Source organism: Corvus kubaryi, unplaced genomic scaffold (genome assembly GCF_017639235.1).
Source record: "Corvus kubaryi isolate FWS band 111438036 unplaced genomic scaffold, C.kubaryi_AGA036_p1.0 37265, whole genome shotgun sequence".
Taxonomy (NCBI): Eukaryota; Metazoa; Chordata; class Aves; order Passeriformes; family Corvidae; genus Corvus; species Corvus kubaryi.
The window spans coordinates 3,312,583-3,329,205 of NW_024581080.1; the positions used below are offsets into that span (position 1 = coordinate 3,312,583).

Consider the following 16,623-nt stretch of genomic DNA (forward strand, 5'->3'; position numbering starts at 1 on the left):
GCTTTGGCTAAAATCACTATACTGACACATGCCTTCAGTTTCTACCTTAAGTTGCATACACAGAAAACATCGGAATCAAAGGAAAAATGATCGATTTTGTCTTTAGAACTGAAGTTCCAAAAAATGAATAAACTGTGAAGTTCAGATGATTTTGTGAGCTTCAGAAGCCTTTGTCCTGAGATGCGTTTTAATTTGAAAAATATCCACTTCTACTGTTAAGTCCTTTAAAATATGAAAAGACAGACTAAAAAAAAGTGAAGAAAAAGTTCCTTACTGAAGTCAATTAGGAACCTGCCATAGCCCTTTCGCTGGTATTGTGGAAGAATCATTATACAGGAAACATTGTACTTCTGTTGGCAGTGCTTTTCCTGTTGGAAAAAAAAGCATCATATTGAAAAAACAGATCAGCGAGAAACAGCAGAAGTTGTAAGTTGTTCTGTAAAAGTAGTTCTACAGCAAAAAGTAAGCTAGGAAGCCACAGTCAAAGTTTCTGAGGAACAATAAAGCCAAGGAAATCCTTCAAAGAGACAATATTAAAACTCTACCATTATTTCAGTTAAGAAAAGCACAAAGAATGAAAATTTGACATCACCCTCTGCTTAGATAGTATACAGTAAAGAACATGGACTGCAGAGAAGATGAATTCTAAGAATAAATCTGAAGGCAGCTAAATTCATTACAAAAGATTGCAACATTCCAGTGAATCCTTAAACATTACAAGCATAAGATACTAAAATCCAGTCTCAAATCTGCTGTTCTGAATACTAAAAAAAAAAACCTTCAAATAAAACTACTTAAAAATAATTGAAATTATTAAGAATAAAAATCTTAAGAAAAGTCCTATCTGAAATCATGGCCCTGTTCCCTCAAAAAAATAAAAGGCTTCAAATCAGGTGCAAAGTTGCCAAACTTGTTTGGAAAACAATGTATATACAGAACAAAAGGTGAGAAACAGAATTACCAAGCAGTTCTATCTCACAAACAGTACTACCCCATCTCCACCAAGAGCAGGAAGTAATTTGAAAAGTTTTTTTTAACCATTAGCTGCAGTACAAGTTCCTTAGCAAGTATATGCTATTCAATATTAAAGGAAACTTGAGTTTACTAACCCAAGTGGTCTCCAAATGTAATAGAAATAAAACCTGGTTGCAGCAGCTGTCTATACCTGTGTTACATAATTTATTATATAAAATGCAAGAGCATAAGTTACAACTTTTACAACAATTTAAAGAATCCAAAGCAGCACTGCTCACCATACCAAACAATTCGTACCCAAATACTTACCTTGGAAAAGTAGCCAACAAGGTGACAGCCCTTAACATCATTCTGTGTCAGCACATAGAAAAGAAATGGCTCCACATCGTAATAGAGAGTCTTGTGGTCCAAGAAGAGTTTAGCTAACAAGCACAAATTCTGGCAGTAGATAGTGCTGACATTGCCATCAACCTTAGAGACATGAGGAGAAGTTCTGTCACTCCATTTGCTGTTATGCAAGGACATGCTTCACCTGAGTATCCCCACACATTTGAAACGTCTTAACGTGAGAGACTTCTCTGTCACAGGCAGCATCTCAAGGGACTTAAAACTTACACAGAATAAAGGCTGTGACCAAGTCACTGTCACATTCAGTAGCTTAAGAGACAACTTAAAATTAATTTTCGCAAAATATAAAAACCAGATTTTTACAAAGTGAGTCTTGTGTGTTTTACGGATGAATAATCTGTACACAAGGTCAGTTCCTACTGGATGCTTGCTTGTTGTTCTTCACTCTTGGAAACTGAAGTGTTTCAAGAATGAAGATTTTTAGGACTACGAAAAATTTATCATGTGATTAGGTGCTGAAGACCCTATTTTACAGAGAAAAGTGAGCGGCTTCATTTTCTAACTTACCTCAAAGACTGATATATTATTTTTTCTGTAAATTTCATTGGCTGGAGGATGAAACCAGCCACATTTTTTCATATGCTGTTGGAGAATAGTCCTGCTTTTCATATATTTTAGACAGAATTCACAAAGGTACAACTTCGGTAGCCTGTAAGCAAAGACAGAGAAAGATCAGAGACTGAAGGCAGAGACTTTTATACAAAATTCCTCACTCCTGCCGATAGAGAACTTGGTAAGAACAAACCCAATATACACTGACCTTGTGTATGTGCTAATGAGGGCAAAACCACCTTACCATAGTTAAAGTCATGACACTTACTCTGTAACAAACGCGTTTTTAAAAACAGCCCTTAATGTCCTGCATAATTACATTTACATTATTAACTTATGCCAGAAGAAATAGATTAAAATCCTAGGAAAAAAACAGTAACCCCTCCCAGTTTTGCACTAATGATGCTAGGATGGATGAGATAAATAGTTCCTATTCCTTTCTTTCCCTCATCATCACAGCCGACATCCCAGCTGTATGTACATACCCTTGAGTGATGGGTCACATCACCACCTATCCATCTGCTTTAAAACCGTTTTACATACTACACTGACACGAACGACTGGAATGCATGTTTCCCAAAATTCTTGTGATTTAACTCCATTTATATACCCTAGCTTGGGCAGGAATGTCTTTGTACAGCTAGAGTAATTCCTCATGACAGACCACGTGTTCTTATTAAATCGCAGAAAAAAGAGTTTCACTTAATTTTCTTCCTCTAGCTATAGCCCTTGTAAGTCATTCCTCTTTCTGAATAAAGTTAAGAGTTTGCAGTTTAGACAATTTGCAAAGTTCTTAAGCAAGAGAACAGCAAAGCAACTATATGTGCAGCACAGCAGAACAATCTTTCAGACACCAAAATGTAGAAACCACCAGATTTCTATGCCTGCTCGAGTACAGTTTTCCCATAAACACCGAAGAAGAACAAAGAAGAGTCCTACCTCGAGTACTCCTGTGGATACGGGGAGGAGTACCAGGTCTGGATTTCGTACTTGCCAAATTCGATAACAGAAGGGCAGCGGACTTGCGGATCAGGAGGCCCAGTCACCCCTACTTTCTATGCAAGGGTAAAAAAAAAAAACAAGTTTTCATAAATTTTCAAGTGAAAGACTTCTAAGATTAAATAAATTAAAACATTTTCATCTACACAGTCCATTCTCCTCAAACTCACAGATAATTAGGAAGATGCAGATGTTGCTCTCTGACACTAAAAACCAGTACCAGTCACACTTCAAGCAACCACATGATTCACAAAAAGAAAGAATTAATAAACATTATCATACCACGTATCTCCACTACCATTCACGGTGTTGCATGCCATAGTTTTAAATGCAAATTAGTACACAGCAAAGTTTAATACAATCTTTTTTGAATCTCATCGTAATTTTCTTTCTTGTTATTTCAGTAGTGAAGAACAGAAACATATAAACTGCTCCTGAAGTTAAAAACTAGAACATGCAAGTATTTAACATCACACATCAGTGTCTTCCCAGCTCTGAGACTAGATGCACTACTGTGACCATAGCAGCTACCAAACCAATATTCAGGATGTGGCTATCTGCTTATCATCACAACTGCTGAAGAATTAAGGAAAAACCTCACATTTATTAGAAGAAGAGAAAAATAGAAAATAGAGTATTTTTAAACTACTTATACAACCTTTATTTCCCCTGTCCCTCTGATAGTAACTATATTTTATAGCAACTAAAAATAAGGATACTAAATGCTCTACTTTAAAAGAAAACAAATGCTTTCTCAGCTCATGAAGATTTTATCTCAAAAGACTGTCACTCACAGAATTATAGAAATCTAAATATTCCCACTAGCCTTGCATTATAATATGAACCACCCGGACTGAAGTTATTAACAAATGAGAATTTTTCATGCTGGAGGTCAGCAGCTAATGGGACGAGTACCAGTGAATTACCTATATGCAAATTTATCCTAGCAGAATGAGACAGCTGTACCCAGGACAGTTTAAAAAGTTAACATTGAAAAGTTAACATTCCAAATTAGTATCTTGCTAAGCTTCTTAAGTGGGACTGGTATAGGCAAAAGTCACCTCAGGATCTAATCCTAGGCATCCACATCTGTGGAGCTCTAGACGAAAAGGAACAGCAACCTCTATTGGCAAACATCTGTCAATGTGTATACAGACACATGCTCTACCCTGCTCCATAAGGAGTTAAAGTACCCAGAAAAAGAATGCTTTAACTACTCTGAGACTCTATGTGACCCATGCTGCTAGCAAACCATCCCACATTTTATTGTTTTCACAGTCCACATGTTTTACCAGCTATTTAACAGTTCTGAGAGGACTAAAGCCACAGACCTCAAGGTTTTTTAGCCACCTTAACCACTCACACTCCCTTTTATGTTATCCTTCAGCTCTCTTGAGGTCAGTTGTCCATAATTTTCAAGCAGCAGAAACCAAGCACATTAGCTTCTGTGACAGACTGACTCATCTGAAGTCTGCATTTCTTGTTATTTTGTTGTTGGGGTGGTGGCTTTATATTTGTTTAAATGTCTTTCACAGATTTGGTACTTACTGCCAGACACTGACAATTTAACTTTACCTGCAGTGCTTGTTCCTGAATATCTCGAAACAACTCCATGTCTTTTTCATTTAACACATCCTGGCTTCCAAAAAAACGCTCCTCCGTTTCTTGTTTTCCATCCCAGCCATCCTGATTGTCTGTAAATGAGAGAGAAAATTGTCTTCACCTACATTTACAAGAGTATTTGCTTTTAGTGCAGTGACAAACAACATCTGGCTGTATTCACACACTGTGCCAGATTTTTTTTGATGGGATTTTCTGTTCAGATTTGGGACCACAAAGGAAGAACAGGTTCTAGATTTGGGACCATGTAAGTAGTACTGTCCTATATTTAAGCAAGTCCAAATGTCGCCACCTAGATAGTCATAGTACCATGAAGGCATCAATGGCTTACCACTAAGCCTGCTTTTCACAAACAAGGATCACAACTATTTAAATGCCATATCTGGTAAAACCAAAACCAGGACACCTGCATTTATCACCTTAGAAATACCCCTTCAACAAAAACAAACAAAGAAACCCAAACAAAAAATCCAACAAAACCCTCTATGCACTTCACCTCACTCCCAAAGCATTAAGTCACGTTGCTGTTCTTCCAGCACCAGCCAGGTCAATGCAGGTAACTATTCTAAAGCTGTAAATATAGTATTTTATTGTGGAATATTTTCCACTGCCTGCTCAGGAACAACTCAGAACCATTCAACAAAACTGTAAATATCTGAATACAGAAATTAAATAAAGGTCCAGTCATAGATAATATCTTAAGCTAAAAAAGCAAAAAAAACCAAGGAAAGCAGAACTGCACTCCAAAGGGAAGGGATAGTTTTCAGCAAGAAGATGCCAAGCCACACAAACAGGCTCCTCTACGGCTGAGAAAATTAGGAAACATTTGCACGCATCCATAGATTGGAAACTCATGGGTCTATCCGACTGGCTTTAGTTATTTATTTTCCATTTCATACTTCTACCTTGCTGCTCTTAATTCTCATGAACCACTGCCTATGTAATTTCTTTCCAGTGTGACATTATTTAGCCCATTTCCTAGGGCTGTCTGCAAGCACCTCCTTACCAATGGGCATTCTACCTCACCGTAATCATTTAACCCCTCATCACACCTTGCCATCATATCTAAAGAGGCTAAGGTCTCTAGGATCACTTCCTTTTTCCAGCTCATACTCTACCTCAATGCACCAAAGATAAGTGCATTTCAGTGTTAACTTTCAGCTCAAAGTTTCCAGCCTCTAACAATTCCAGTCACTTCAACATCCTAGCCTTTGAACATTTGCTTGGTATACAGGATACTTACATTGGCAGGGTGAAAGATCTTTACCTGTGGGCCATTCTGAAGTGCTAGATTTCCTGGTACCCTTTTTCCTGATCCTATACTGCTGAGAATAGTCTACCACTTCTCCTCGAGCTTTTCGTCCATCAGGGGAGGGAGTGAAGAATTTAGTAAGGCCATCTATAAGCCCTTTGGTTTTCTTGTTAAACTTCAAGGTGTTGCTGCCATCTCTGCAGAAGTCCAAGACATCTGCCTGCTCCAGGTATCCTCCTTCTGATGATGCTGACTGGCTGGACAGAGCGATCTTACGCTTCCGACCCCGACCAGGACCAGTGCGAACTTTGCTGAAAGGACCTTTTGATCTAAAAGATGAGAAGGGGAAAGATACGGTCAGAAGATGTGGTAAGGTGGTCTACCATCTTCTCTAACATATTTATCAGCCACACAGAACGTGAGCTGAAGAATTTAATAATACAGGAGTCATCAAGAGTCTGCGTACCCTAGAGGAGCCAGGATTTAAACATCTCAGTAGAAGTACTGCACTATTTTTCTCTACATTGAACATTATGTCAAACTAATTTGAGTATAAACAATAGATTTTCACCAAATTTAACAACAGTAAATTTTAAAATCAGTAACCAAAATGAATACATTGCACAGAAGGCTTCAATTTACGCAATCCTTAAACATTTACACTTGTCATTTGCCATAGTTCTCGTACTGATAGGAAATTGTTGTAGGAATTTCACAGAATGTTAATACATGAAGGATGCACCTAGTAGCTAAGAACCTACACCACTGATGGTCACCTTAGCTGAAAACAGCGTTGCTCTCCAACCAGCTGCCATCTTTAAGACTGCAAATTCCAAAACTCTGTTGAGATGGAAGTATCAAAAGGTGTCTGGATGTGGCTTGGGGGTATGGGTAGTGGTGAACACAGTGATGCTGGGTTAATGACTGGACTCGATGATCTTAGAGGTCTTTTCCAACCTAAATGATCCTATGATTCTGTGAGATAACTTCTCAGAAGGAGTGCCGTAGACTGACTGACTATTTTTAGCTACAGTCCTTTCAGCTATGGAGGATAGAAGTAGGCAGCTTTTCCCCAAGAAGACAAACTATAGATCTTTGCACTATTCTGATATATTTTGCAAGGGAAATGATGGAACAAAGGCAAAAAAACCTGTGAATCAATCATGAAATAATAGTTAAAAGGGACAAAAGAGTAGAAGCAGATAGCTAGTTTTCCTTTAGTTCCTCTGAATTATACTGAGAGTTCTTCTATGCAAAGTTATTGTACTGACTGAAAGAAAATATCATGTTTAATACAGACACTCCCTCTGTTTTTAGAAGCATTAAATTTTGTAAGGTTGTTTTCCAGAACATCCTCTGGTGCTATTGGTTAGAATCAAGTGGTGGTTCCACTGTTTTTTTAAGCTGATTTGATATCCAAAACAGAAGTTCTTGTGACATGCTCCTTCACTGTTTTGCATCCTGAAGAGTCCATAGTGCTGCATCACAAACAGCACTGTACAGCAATCTTAATTCAAGGAAATTGCTTTGGCTGAACAGCTCTCCAAAGAATTCCTGCCCAGCCAAATCCAATTCCCTGACAACTAGATAGTTGCCCCACAACAACCATGACAAGGCTGCAGCAACACAATCTGTCTCAGCACAATGGAGTTCTCCACAAATGTAGAAACACGTGGAATGGAAGCAGAAAGCGGACAAATATTTTCTGGCAGCAGTGTCAGTTTAAATACACGTCAAACAATCTCATATGCTTTCTTGTGATTACTTAATTTCTTTAAACAACAGAATGGGTTCTTGGGAAATGTAAAGCAAGGCAATTATGCTGGAAGAAGGAGCCATCCAGCAAAAAAGATTACATGAACAGGAAAATTCAGGAATTTGACTATAAGGAATAGTTCAAAAATAAACAGTAAATTACTACTAAGAGTCAAAAATCTTGGCCAAAAGAAGCACTAAGGTTACTTCTAGTCTTTCACAGCCCTTTTCAGGAAATTTGTAGTAAAGAATAATGAACAGCTCTTAATTGTAAAAGAAAAATTCTCACGAAGTAGACAAGAGACTTCAGAAATACCCACTGTCCTACGGAATCTCACATCTTACTTTTCCTTATAGAGACTTACGCTGTATTTTGATTCTTTAACCTGTTTTTGGGACGTCCTATTGGGTTAGCATAGCGTCTTTTTATCTGTGCTGCCTTCTTCTGTAAAAGTTTTCTTCCTTTCTTCCGTGGTCGACATATTTGACATATCCACATACCTATAAGACACAAGTCCCCATCACCGAATGCAAGAGACATCTATATAGGACAAAAGGGAGAAATACAGTCCACAGGCCTTCTGAGATTAAGGGTAGGAACAGTACCAAAGGCACTGATTATCACATATACATGCAAGAAGAATTATATGCATGCTTCAACAATCTGAACTCAAGTCCTGTTAATACTCCCCAGCCCCCACAGAGTTACAAACCCAAAGGAAGTCTCCTTAATCGGCAGCATATCATCAGAAAACCTTGATTTAATGGTTAATTATCCCATTATCTGCTCACTTCTATACTACTTCCAACTATCTTACATACAAAAGTTTTCTTCTAACTACCAAGGAAGAATCTTCCATACATAATCTGCTTTCTGATTGGATAGAGAAGTTCACTTGTCCAGAATACTCTACTGTCCAAATGGATATCACTTCAAAAACATAGACGTTATCTCTTTCTTTTGTACAAGACTATTCATGCAAATGAAAGCTGATCATCTTAATCTGTAGGGATCACTTCTATTCCTTCAAACATCAAGAATTTTTTTTCAAAACCCTTCACAGAGAGTAATGTACAGGGAACAGGAGACAGTGAAAAACCTGGATGTGAAGTTCTGAACCTTCTTTGGTTTCTAATACTTGAAAGATAATTCCATACAAAAATGAGCTATATGTAGCTAAAAGAGGACCAAATAAGTGGAAGCACTGCCTGCCCACTGATCTCTTCCAACACCATCTTAAATTATCCTTTTCACCACAAAGTCCTCACCTTTTGGCATCCTGGTAAGAGGAGGATCACAGCATTCCATGTGAAAGCCACGGTCACAGGAGTCACAAAATAGCATGTTATCCTGTTGAAGACACATAATCTCTCTTTATATGTGCATCAGCATCAAGCCCTCCATTAATTTCAGAGGACAGGCACATAATTTTACACTATGAACAATTCAAGGTATTTCACAAGTCTCAGAAAGACTACCAGACTAAAATAAAATCTAGAGATATTTGTCTCTAAAATAATTTTATTTTGTAGTTAAACGTAACAGCCAACAAACTGGCATCATCTTCATTCAATCCATACTCCACTATACTCACAGCATTTTTCCCTTGATCTCTACAGGAGCTGCACGTTTTGCATTCAATACACTGCCACCGCAAGGCTTTCACTCGAACTGTCAGCTCTGGAGAGAACTTCAAACAGGACGGATGACCTGGAGAAAAAGGAGAACACTTTACTGGTAAAATCATTATACTTCTGTTGATGGTCATAGATAGCTCACAGAGAGACAACTTTATCAATTATGTATTCCCATGCAGAATTTTGGTTGTCCAGATACTCCTATTTTTAGGTGCTTCTATTCTTACCTACTAATAACACAAACCAGTGCCCTAGATAGCAAATGGCAGGCCCACATACAAAAGAACACAAAGGTAATTCTTCATAATTGAATTGAGAAACATGGTGAAACTGGTCTTCATTGCCACATTTTAAAAAAAAACCTTCCAGGAGCCAAATGAATTATTTGTGCTAGGTTAACTTAGCTGTCTCCCCTCTGGGAGCCTAAGATTCAGTTGTATTGTATGAACTAGCTGTACTGTATGCCACAGAAGCATATTCCTCACGTCTGGGTCAGCAGGAGTGACTACACTAGACTTCTCTGTCTTAAGTGGTAAGATTCTTACTAGATGCATACTCCCTCTGTGCATGGGGCAGCACCAGGCAGTGTGTGGGCTCTTCTGTCTCAAGGGAAGAGACAGTGCCAGCAGCCCTGTAAATGGTCACCTACCACTGTTGCCACAGTCAGCACAAGAGATGAGCTCTTCAGGTTTCTTCTCCCGATTTTGCTCTTTTGTACCAAGGCAGAAACTGCAAATTGGAATTGGTTCAGCAACCGGCTGTGAGGAGAACAGAGAGTAAGAGCACTGGGTATCTCAAGGGAGCAAACTGTAATACACAAAATGACACAGACGTTTATATATATCACATAAATGTGATGTAATACACATCATGTCTCAAAGATTTTACTTGGTTCTCACATTCAATACAGCACTGACTGAATAGAAGTTAATACTCCAAAGAACAAAATCTGTACAACTGTTAACACTGTTATGAAAAACGAAAATAAAAATCTTCCTGCAAAAAATTATGTGAGTATGCTATTTAGCAATCACAAGCAGATAAAACGGTGTGCTGTGAAAAAGTTATGGGGGGAGTTAAACATTGTGTAGCGAAAAAGATGCTTTTAAGATGAGGCACAGCACTAGCAAAGTAAGCAATAGATATGAACTAGCCAACAATACATTTGGCCAGAAATAAGCAGTACATTTTTAAATTTAAGGACTGACATTCTACAACAGCCTCATCTAAGATGTAGCAACTGCAATAATTGTTTTAAAGTGGTACTCGGTCAACTAATAAGAGTGAAAGGATGGCCTAATTTAACATTAAGTACTGGATTTCATGATCTAGCAAATTATTTCTAATCCACTTCTGCATTTAAATCCTGTGATTTATAGTTTCCAGAGAAAAGATGTACACAAAATTTAATTTAAAAGTACAATAAAAATATGCTGAAACCACATTTAAAACACTGGAAATGGGAATAACGTTAGATTACAGCAAGTTCTGAGAAACATTCTTTGTATAGCTGTATCAAGTTACAGTTAGTGATTTCACACATACCTTTTCAGAATCTATTCTGCAGGTACATATGTGTGTACTGTTAATTATTGCACGGAAGCCCGTACCAGAAAAACTTCAAGCACCTTTACTCTGCCTAAGCCAAAGCAAAAGCTGTATCCAGAATAGCTTCTTGCAGGAATCAGTAAATAAATCAAATATCAATTTGTTTATATTACTGTAACATAGAAACTGAAAATTTGAAATCTCTACCTTTTGCTCAGTGTACAGACAGAGCACACACGGTACACCTGCAGTCTGAGATGTAGTCCTTAAAGCACCCACTAGATGGAAACAATCTGAACACCTTAGGAAATCTGCTGTTTCAAAATTAAGCCACACAACAGGAAAGAAAGCCTGACATTCCTCATTTAGAACACAAGTATTTATATTAGCCTTTGGGGAAATCCCAAATGATGCTGAAGTATAAACTAGTATGAAATCACCTGCCCATCAAACTACTTCAGTTTGGAATACGTTCACAGGATTAGTTAATTGAAGGATTGCAGTTTCTGCTCCTTTTGAGAAACAGAGAAAACAAGACAACTGTAGATAGTTATGCCAAGCATACTAATCATTAATATCCAAATGGGAAGGGGAAGCTAGCATCTTCACTGCCCACAGGCAGTATCTTTCCAGCCATAGTCACCACAGCAACATCAGCTGAAATCAGCTATGCAGGGATTCCCCATCCTCTTTTAACAGAGAGGAATCTTCTGTACACAAATTGTTCTCTTTTTGTTCATGACTGGACTCTAGGTGCCAGACAGTTAGCTGCTTCCAGTCAGTAAGAGGTTTACTGGGGAAAAAAACCCTGTGTAGGAAGGGTCAGTCAGTGCTTTAATTTCTCTGGATTCAAGATTTCAGGAACTACTTTTACCTTCTGCCTTTTGAAAGGAAAGCTGCAACATTCATGCAACTTTTCAGGGGAGAAATAAGATTATTTCACATATCCTCTGCAGGAAGTTCACGAGCAATTTATTTCATCAAATAGAGTTTTACAGACAGTCAACAGCCTAAGATAGTCTTTCTTATCTGTTCTAGCCAGTATTTGTGCATACCCTGTTCATCTCTACAGTCCTTCAAATTTGGATGCCCAGATGTAAACACTGTCTAGGTTTGGAAGAGCCAGATGAAAGACTATCCTCCACAGCTTCAATGTTTCCTCTATTTACCACCCCTGGCAAGCTGCAAGCAAACACTTTATCACTTCTAAAAAAAAACCCAAAACATCTACAGTTTAGGGGAAGGCTCTACTAGAATTCAAAATGTTTTAGAATAATTAATTAAATTGGAACAATTTTGAATGTAGGGATCAGGCTACTCCTCCAAAGCCTCTGTGTGAGACTGTTATGCTAAGCATGGAGAGATTTCACTGCTGCTGTGTTTGTTCCGCAAAGAACATCCTGGCAAGTGAAAAATGCAAGCACACAATGAAAGATTCGTGAAAACAAGACTGGAAGCAGGCAGCTCCGTTTCATACTGCAAATTTTTGGCAGACATTCAACTCCTTCTGCTGTTTTGCTCACAAGCACATCTATCTGTGTGATGTCACCAGATTCAGTGAGGGAGTGAGCCAGAACAAATCGGGGCTGACAGTGTCTTACAGCCTGCCAGCCTCTCAGCACATGTTGTTACTATACAAAGGGTTTCTAGAAACCAAATGTGCCTTAAAGATTCACAGACTGTACGCTCTCCTAAAGGCGACTACAGAGAAGTGCCTATGGAAAAAGTGTGTGTGTGTAGTAATTCTACAGTCTCAGTTTTGGCCAACCCATCTGCTTTGTAGTCTTCTTAATTTAGGAAAAGTGAGGTTAGGAAACGCCTCAGAACTCACAGCCAAGTCTGCAGGCCACGGTGTCACAATGGTCACTTGTCAGTAATGTTAAAGCACTTTACAGACATTTTAATACCATCTGGGGCTCACTAGATACCATGACTGTCTTAGTCTCATCATCACATATACCCTTCTGGTAGTCATAGTGGTTGTGGTTGGAATCGAGTGGGTATAGAATTTAAACCAGCATAAAAGAAACACATACGCTCACACCAACTTTTTTTTGCTTTGCTCTTTAAGATCCCTCGAATGTGAAGCCTCCTAGGAGCAATGGTAGATGGCTTCTGAGAATTCACACTAGGTAATGCTTTTTTGTGCATCTATTTCTGAGCAAGTGACAAATGATTACTCCTCATTTCAAATAGCCCATTCTGTCACAAAAGTCTCCCTCAAAAGCTGAAGCTCCTGGCAAGAGCAGATGAACCAGAAAAGACAGAGGGAAAGTACAACCTACACCACACACAAAAAAATATTTTAAACATGAGGAAACATGTTTCAGTGAGCAGGGCATCACAAAGGCTGGATTCCATGCCTTTTGGATCAGTGGCTGGAGAGGAAAACTGCTTCAGTTCCATGCCTCAAAATCAGAGCCAATGAATTTCATATTGTCAAAGTAATTTTACAAATTGTGTGGACTTTTTTGCTTTATATAGGGAAAACTGCAGAATTTAGAAAATACTATTCAATAATATCAACTTGTAGCAGCAATGACTAATAACTAACCCTTCTTCTATATAAGTTACCACATCTCAACTCAATGTTCCCTTCCGACAGTATGGTGAAGAAAAAGTATGAAGCAACTTAGAGTAAAAACAGAAATCTCTTAAAATACTGTTTTTACTCAAGAAAACAATGCTAAATATATTTAAATACACCCAAGAAAAGCTATTACCATAACACACGTATGTGTGTTTGTCTCTGTAAATGGATATTGTCTCCAATTCACTTGTTGAATCTCACTTGAAAGGAAGAAGCATATTTATATGGCAGAATGATGGCCTAAAACATGAGACAACATTAAAACAAATATAAGGGAGAAAAGATAAAATAGCATACAGAAGAAAGGAACAAGCATGAAATACATACCTCTTCTTAAGAGAAACATATAGGGTCATTTAAATAGAAAAATTAAAGGACATTTAAAATAGGTGCTGCCGTTTGAGGAAGGACTAATACAACGGAGAGAAAACCTGAAATGCTGCTGCAAGAGTAGAGTCAAGTGCAAAGGCCAATAGCTTGGATATTAGTGAGGTATCTACAGGCTGAATTTTATGCAGTGATTATTGACATCTGGAAACCAATGCAAAAAAGCAAGGTGAGTATTATCTGGGGCTGGCATTCAAACCGAAGAAATTATCTTACTATCAGACATGCACAAGGTAAAAACTTCACAAAATGTCAATGGGAAATGCTTAGACAGTCAATTGTTAGTCCCAGAACTAACAAGTCCTCTAATCAGAGGATTAAAAGGACTCAAGATTTGTTAGTCACAATCAGAATCACATGCCAAGACTTCCTGACTGCAAACTCAGGGTGGTGAGGGGAAAGAGAGGCTCCGATTTCTTTCTCTGCAGTATAAACTCCCTTCACTTGCCATTGATTCAGGAACCTAGCAGTTCAAGTTACTGAAGTTTTCTTTACCCAAAGTTATATCCTGTGAGCTCTCACCTACATTTTCTTCCAGCCTCATAATTTTCAAGAAAATATAGGATGCTGTCTTGGGAGTGACAGATTATTTTACTCTATTTGAGATCAAAAGATATTTCTAAGAAGTCACAGACTTCCACAGCTGCTAAAGGAAGACACACCCCTCGAATCAAGAGCAAGCTAAAGTCTTAATTCCTCTCACTGAAAAAAAAACCTCGCATTCCACAATACTTTGATTCTCACAAAAAGTAAGGAACTTCAACATTGACTTTGATTTCTAGAAACAAAGTTACTTTGGGGATGAGATTTTTGTTAACATCTAAGTAATGTCTATGCATATAGGTAATTATTCTATCTTTAAATATTGTACACTGCTTTACTTCAAGATTAGCAGCATCCCTGTAAGAATGGAAAAGACTTCCGTTAGAAAATGTAAAAAAGTTTTTAACAGAATGCAGGGCCCCACATAAACATGATACCAGAGAAGACACAAAAGGAACTGTCAATGAGCATTTCATGCACATTACAGATCTCTACCTGATTCAAGGCTGCTACTTGTAGTTTACCCAGGATACCCGCAACAAGTTCAACTATGAAACCAAATCCTACTCAGTTTTTGAAACTTTACCACCTTGAGCACAAAATGAAGAGAACAAAAGAAGCATTCTACACATAAGTCTTCACTATCAAGATTCACTGCTCAGTATAAACTCTTGACAGTAAGATTTAACCAAGTCCCATGTTCTTGACCCATAGTCATTCCACGCTATTCTCTCTCCCTGCACTGTCTGCAGAGACACACACCATTCTCACCTGGGCAGCCTTATACAGCAAGTGTGGCAAAACCCCAAACATATGCAGATAAAAGCTTTTCCAAACAGGTCTGTTGCTGAGAGACCACCCATACAAAGGTATCTTGAATTTGCAAAGCCAAGTGAAGTCAGTCAGAACATTTCATGGTTGCATATTTTGAAGAAAAAAAAACAATTGGTGGCAGCACAAAGCAAGTGCATCTACTTGTTCCTGAGATTGCACTAAATATTTTGCATGCAGCTTAATGATTAGCAGCTTCTGAAGCTCAGTCATTGCAATGCTCAGCAGCAGAATTACTTTCTTTCCTTCCATGCACACCTTCAAGAAATTCACTGTAAGTCCAGACAAGTTCAGAGATCCAACACTACAATTAGAACGCTCATTACTAAATATCCAGAACTGAGTCTCAAAGACTGAGGAGAAACCTAATGCCTGGGAGAAGCTGTATACTGTTCATGAATTCTAAATTACGTCAAACCTATACAAACACTCATCTAAAGGCTGTATCTGACACCAGTTTTTCTGGACTTTTAAGATTAGATGGGACAGTTCAACAGAAATGGGGAGAAATGCGTAGAACTGGTAACTTCTTTTATAATTCAGAACACCTTTAGTTTTGACAAAATTTTCATTTTACACACTGATAAGTGGAGATAGAATGGTGACTCAGCTTACTGCTAAAGGTTCAAAAACAAGCAAAGATTCTAGGAAATGAAGGGGTCCAGTCTCATATTTTTAATAGCACTTGTGCAGGCATTTAACTTTGTACCAAGACCCATAACTTGTTCTATTCAGTTTTCTGAAATACAGTGAACTAATAGAGGTACTGGTAATTAAAAGTTTTAGTAATTCGTAAGTCTTCACAGAAACACGTTTGGAAGATTCTGTATTTTCAAACCAGAAGTCGTTCATGAATAAGTCCACAGACTGGTTAACTGACTTTCAAAAGTACCTCAAAACAAGCAAATATATTACAAATGGGATTCTGTTTCCTACTCAAGAGTCATTCTTCTTGGACACCCTTCTCCCTCCTTTCTTTTCCATCTCACTACAAGTCCAGATTTACCACAATAGCAGTAACAATGGGGAGACTGCCAGATTCTTGAACAATGAAACAAGCAGTAAGTTACAACTTCTCATCCAATGCCAGAAGCAGTATTAGTAGCAGCTCAAAGGAAAGGTGTTCGTACAGTCAGAAAAATACTGGTGAGGACAGAAAAATTAAGTCAGATTTACACACGAAATACAAAGGAAACCTAAACAGGTGAACTAGAGGCCAACATGACTTAACTCACTAGGATAAATGCAGTTTGAAATCCTTGAACAAGTAAATACCCACCTACTTCACAAAGACTGAAGGACTCAGCAGTCTGTCACACATAGTGTTTGTTCACCAGATTTTGTTGACTGAATGTTTGAATTTAAAATTTTAAGAACATGGAACCTATTTTTCAACTACAATGGCAGTACTTCATTTAATAACTATTGCTTTTTAACTGTTTTTTCCACCACCATTACAACTTGAGATGAAATTGCTGGGAAACTAGGAGAAAAGCAGGGACAGAATGACCTGTCTCATTCTCTC

General features: G+C 38.1%; 1 protein-coding gene across 2 annotated transcripts in view; it reads right to left on the bottom strand.

Annotated features, from left to right (window-relative positions):
- Positions 1–16,623, bottom strand: part of KAT6A (lysine acetyltransferase 6A) — a 39,210-nt gene that overhangs the window by 13,015 nt on the left and 9,572 nt on the right. For both annotated transcript variants that reach the window (XM_042024971.1, XM_042024972.1), the window contains 10 exons: positions 9,849–9,957; positions 9,157–9,272; positions 8,831–8,912; positions 7,927–8,062; positions 5,822–6,135; positions 4,510–4,628; positions 2,875–2,990; positions 1,891–2,032; positions 1,285–1,446; positions 275–368 (listed from right to left, as the gene is read on the bottom strand). In XM_042024971.1, the coding sequence (XP_041880905.1) occupies positions 275–368; positions 1,285–1,446; positions 1,891–2,032; positions 2,875–2,990; positions 4,510–4,628; positions 5,822–6,135; positions 7,927–8,062; positions 8,831–8,912; positions 9,157–9,272; positions 9,849–9,957 (1,390 nt within the window). The remainder of the gene's footprint in view (positions 1–274; positions 369–1,284; positions 1,447–1,890; positions 2,033–2,874; positions 2,991–4,509; positions 4,629–5,821; positions 6,136–7,926; positions 8,063–8,830; positions 8,913–9,156; positions 9,273–9,848; positions 9,958–16,623) is intronic.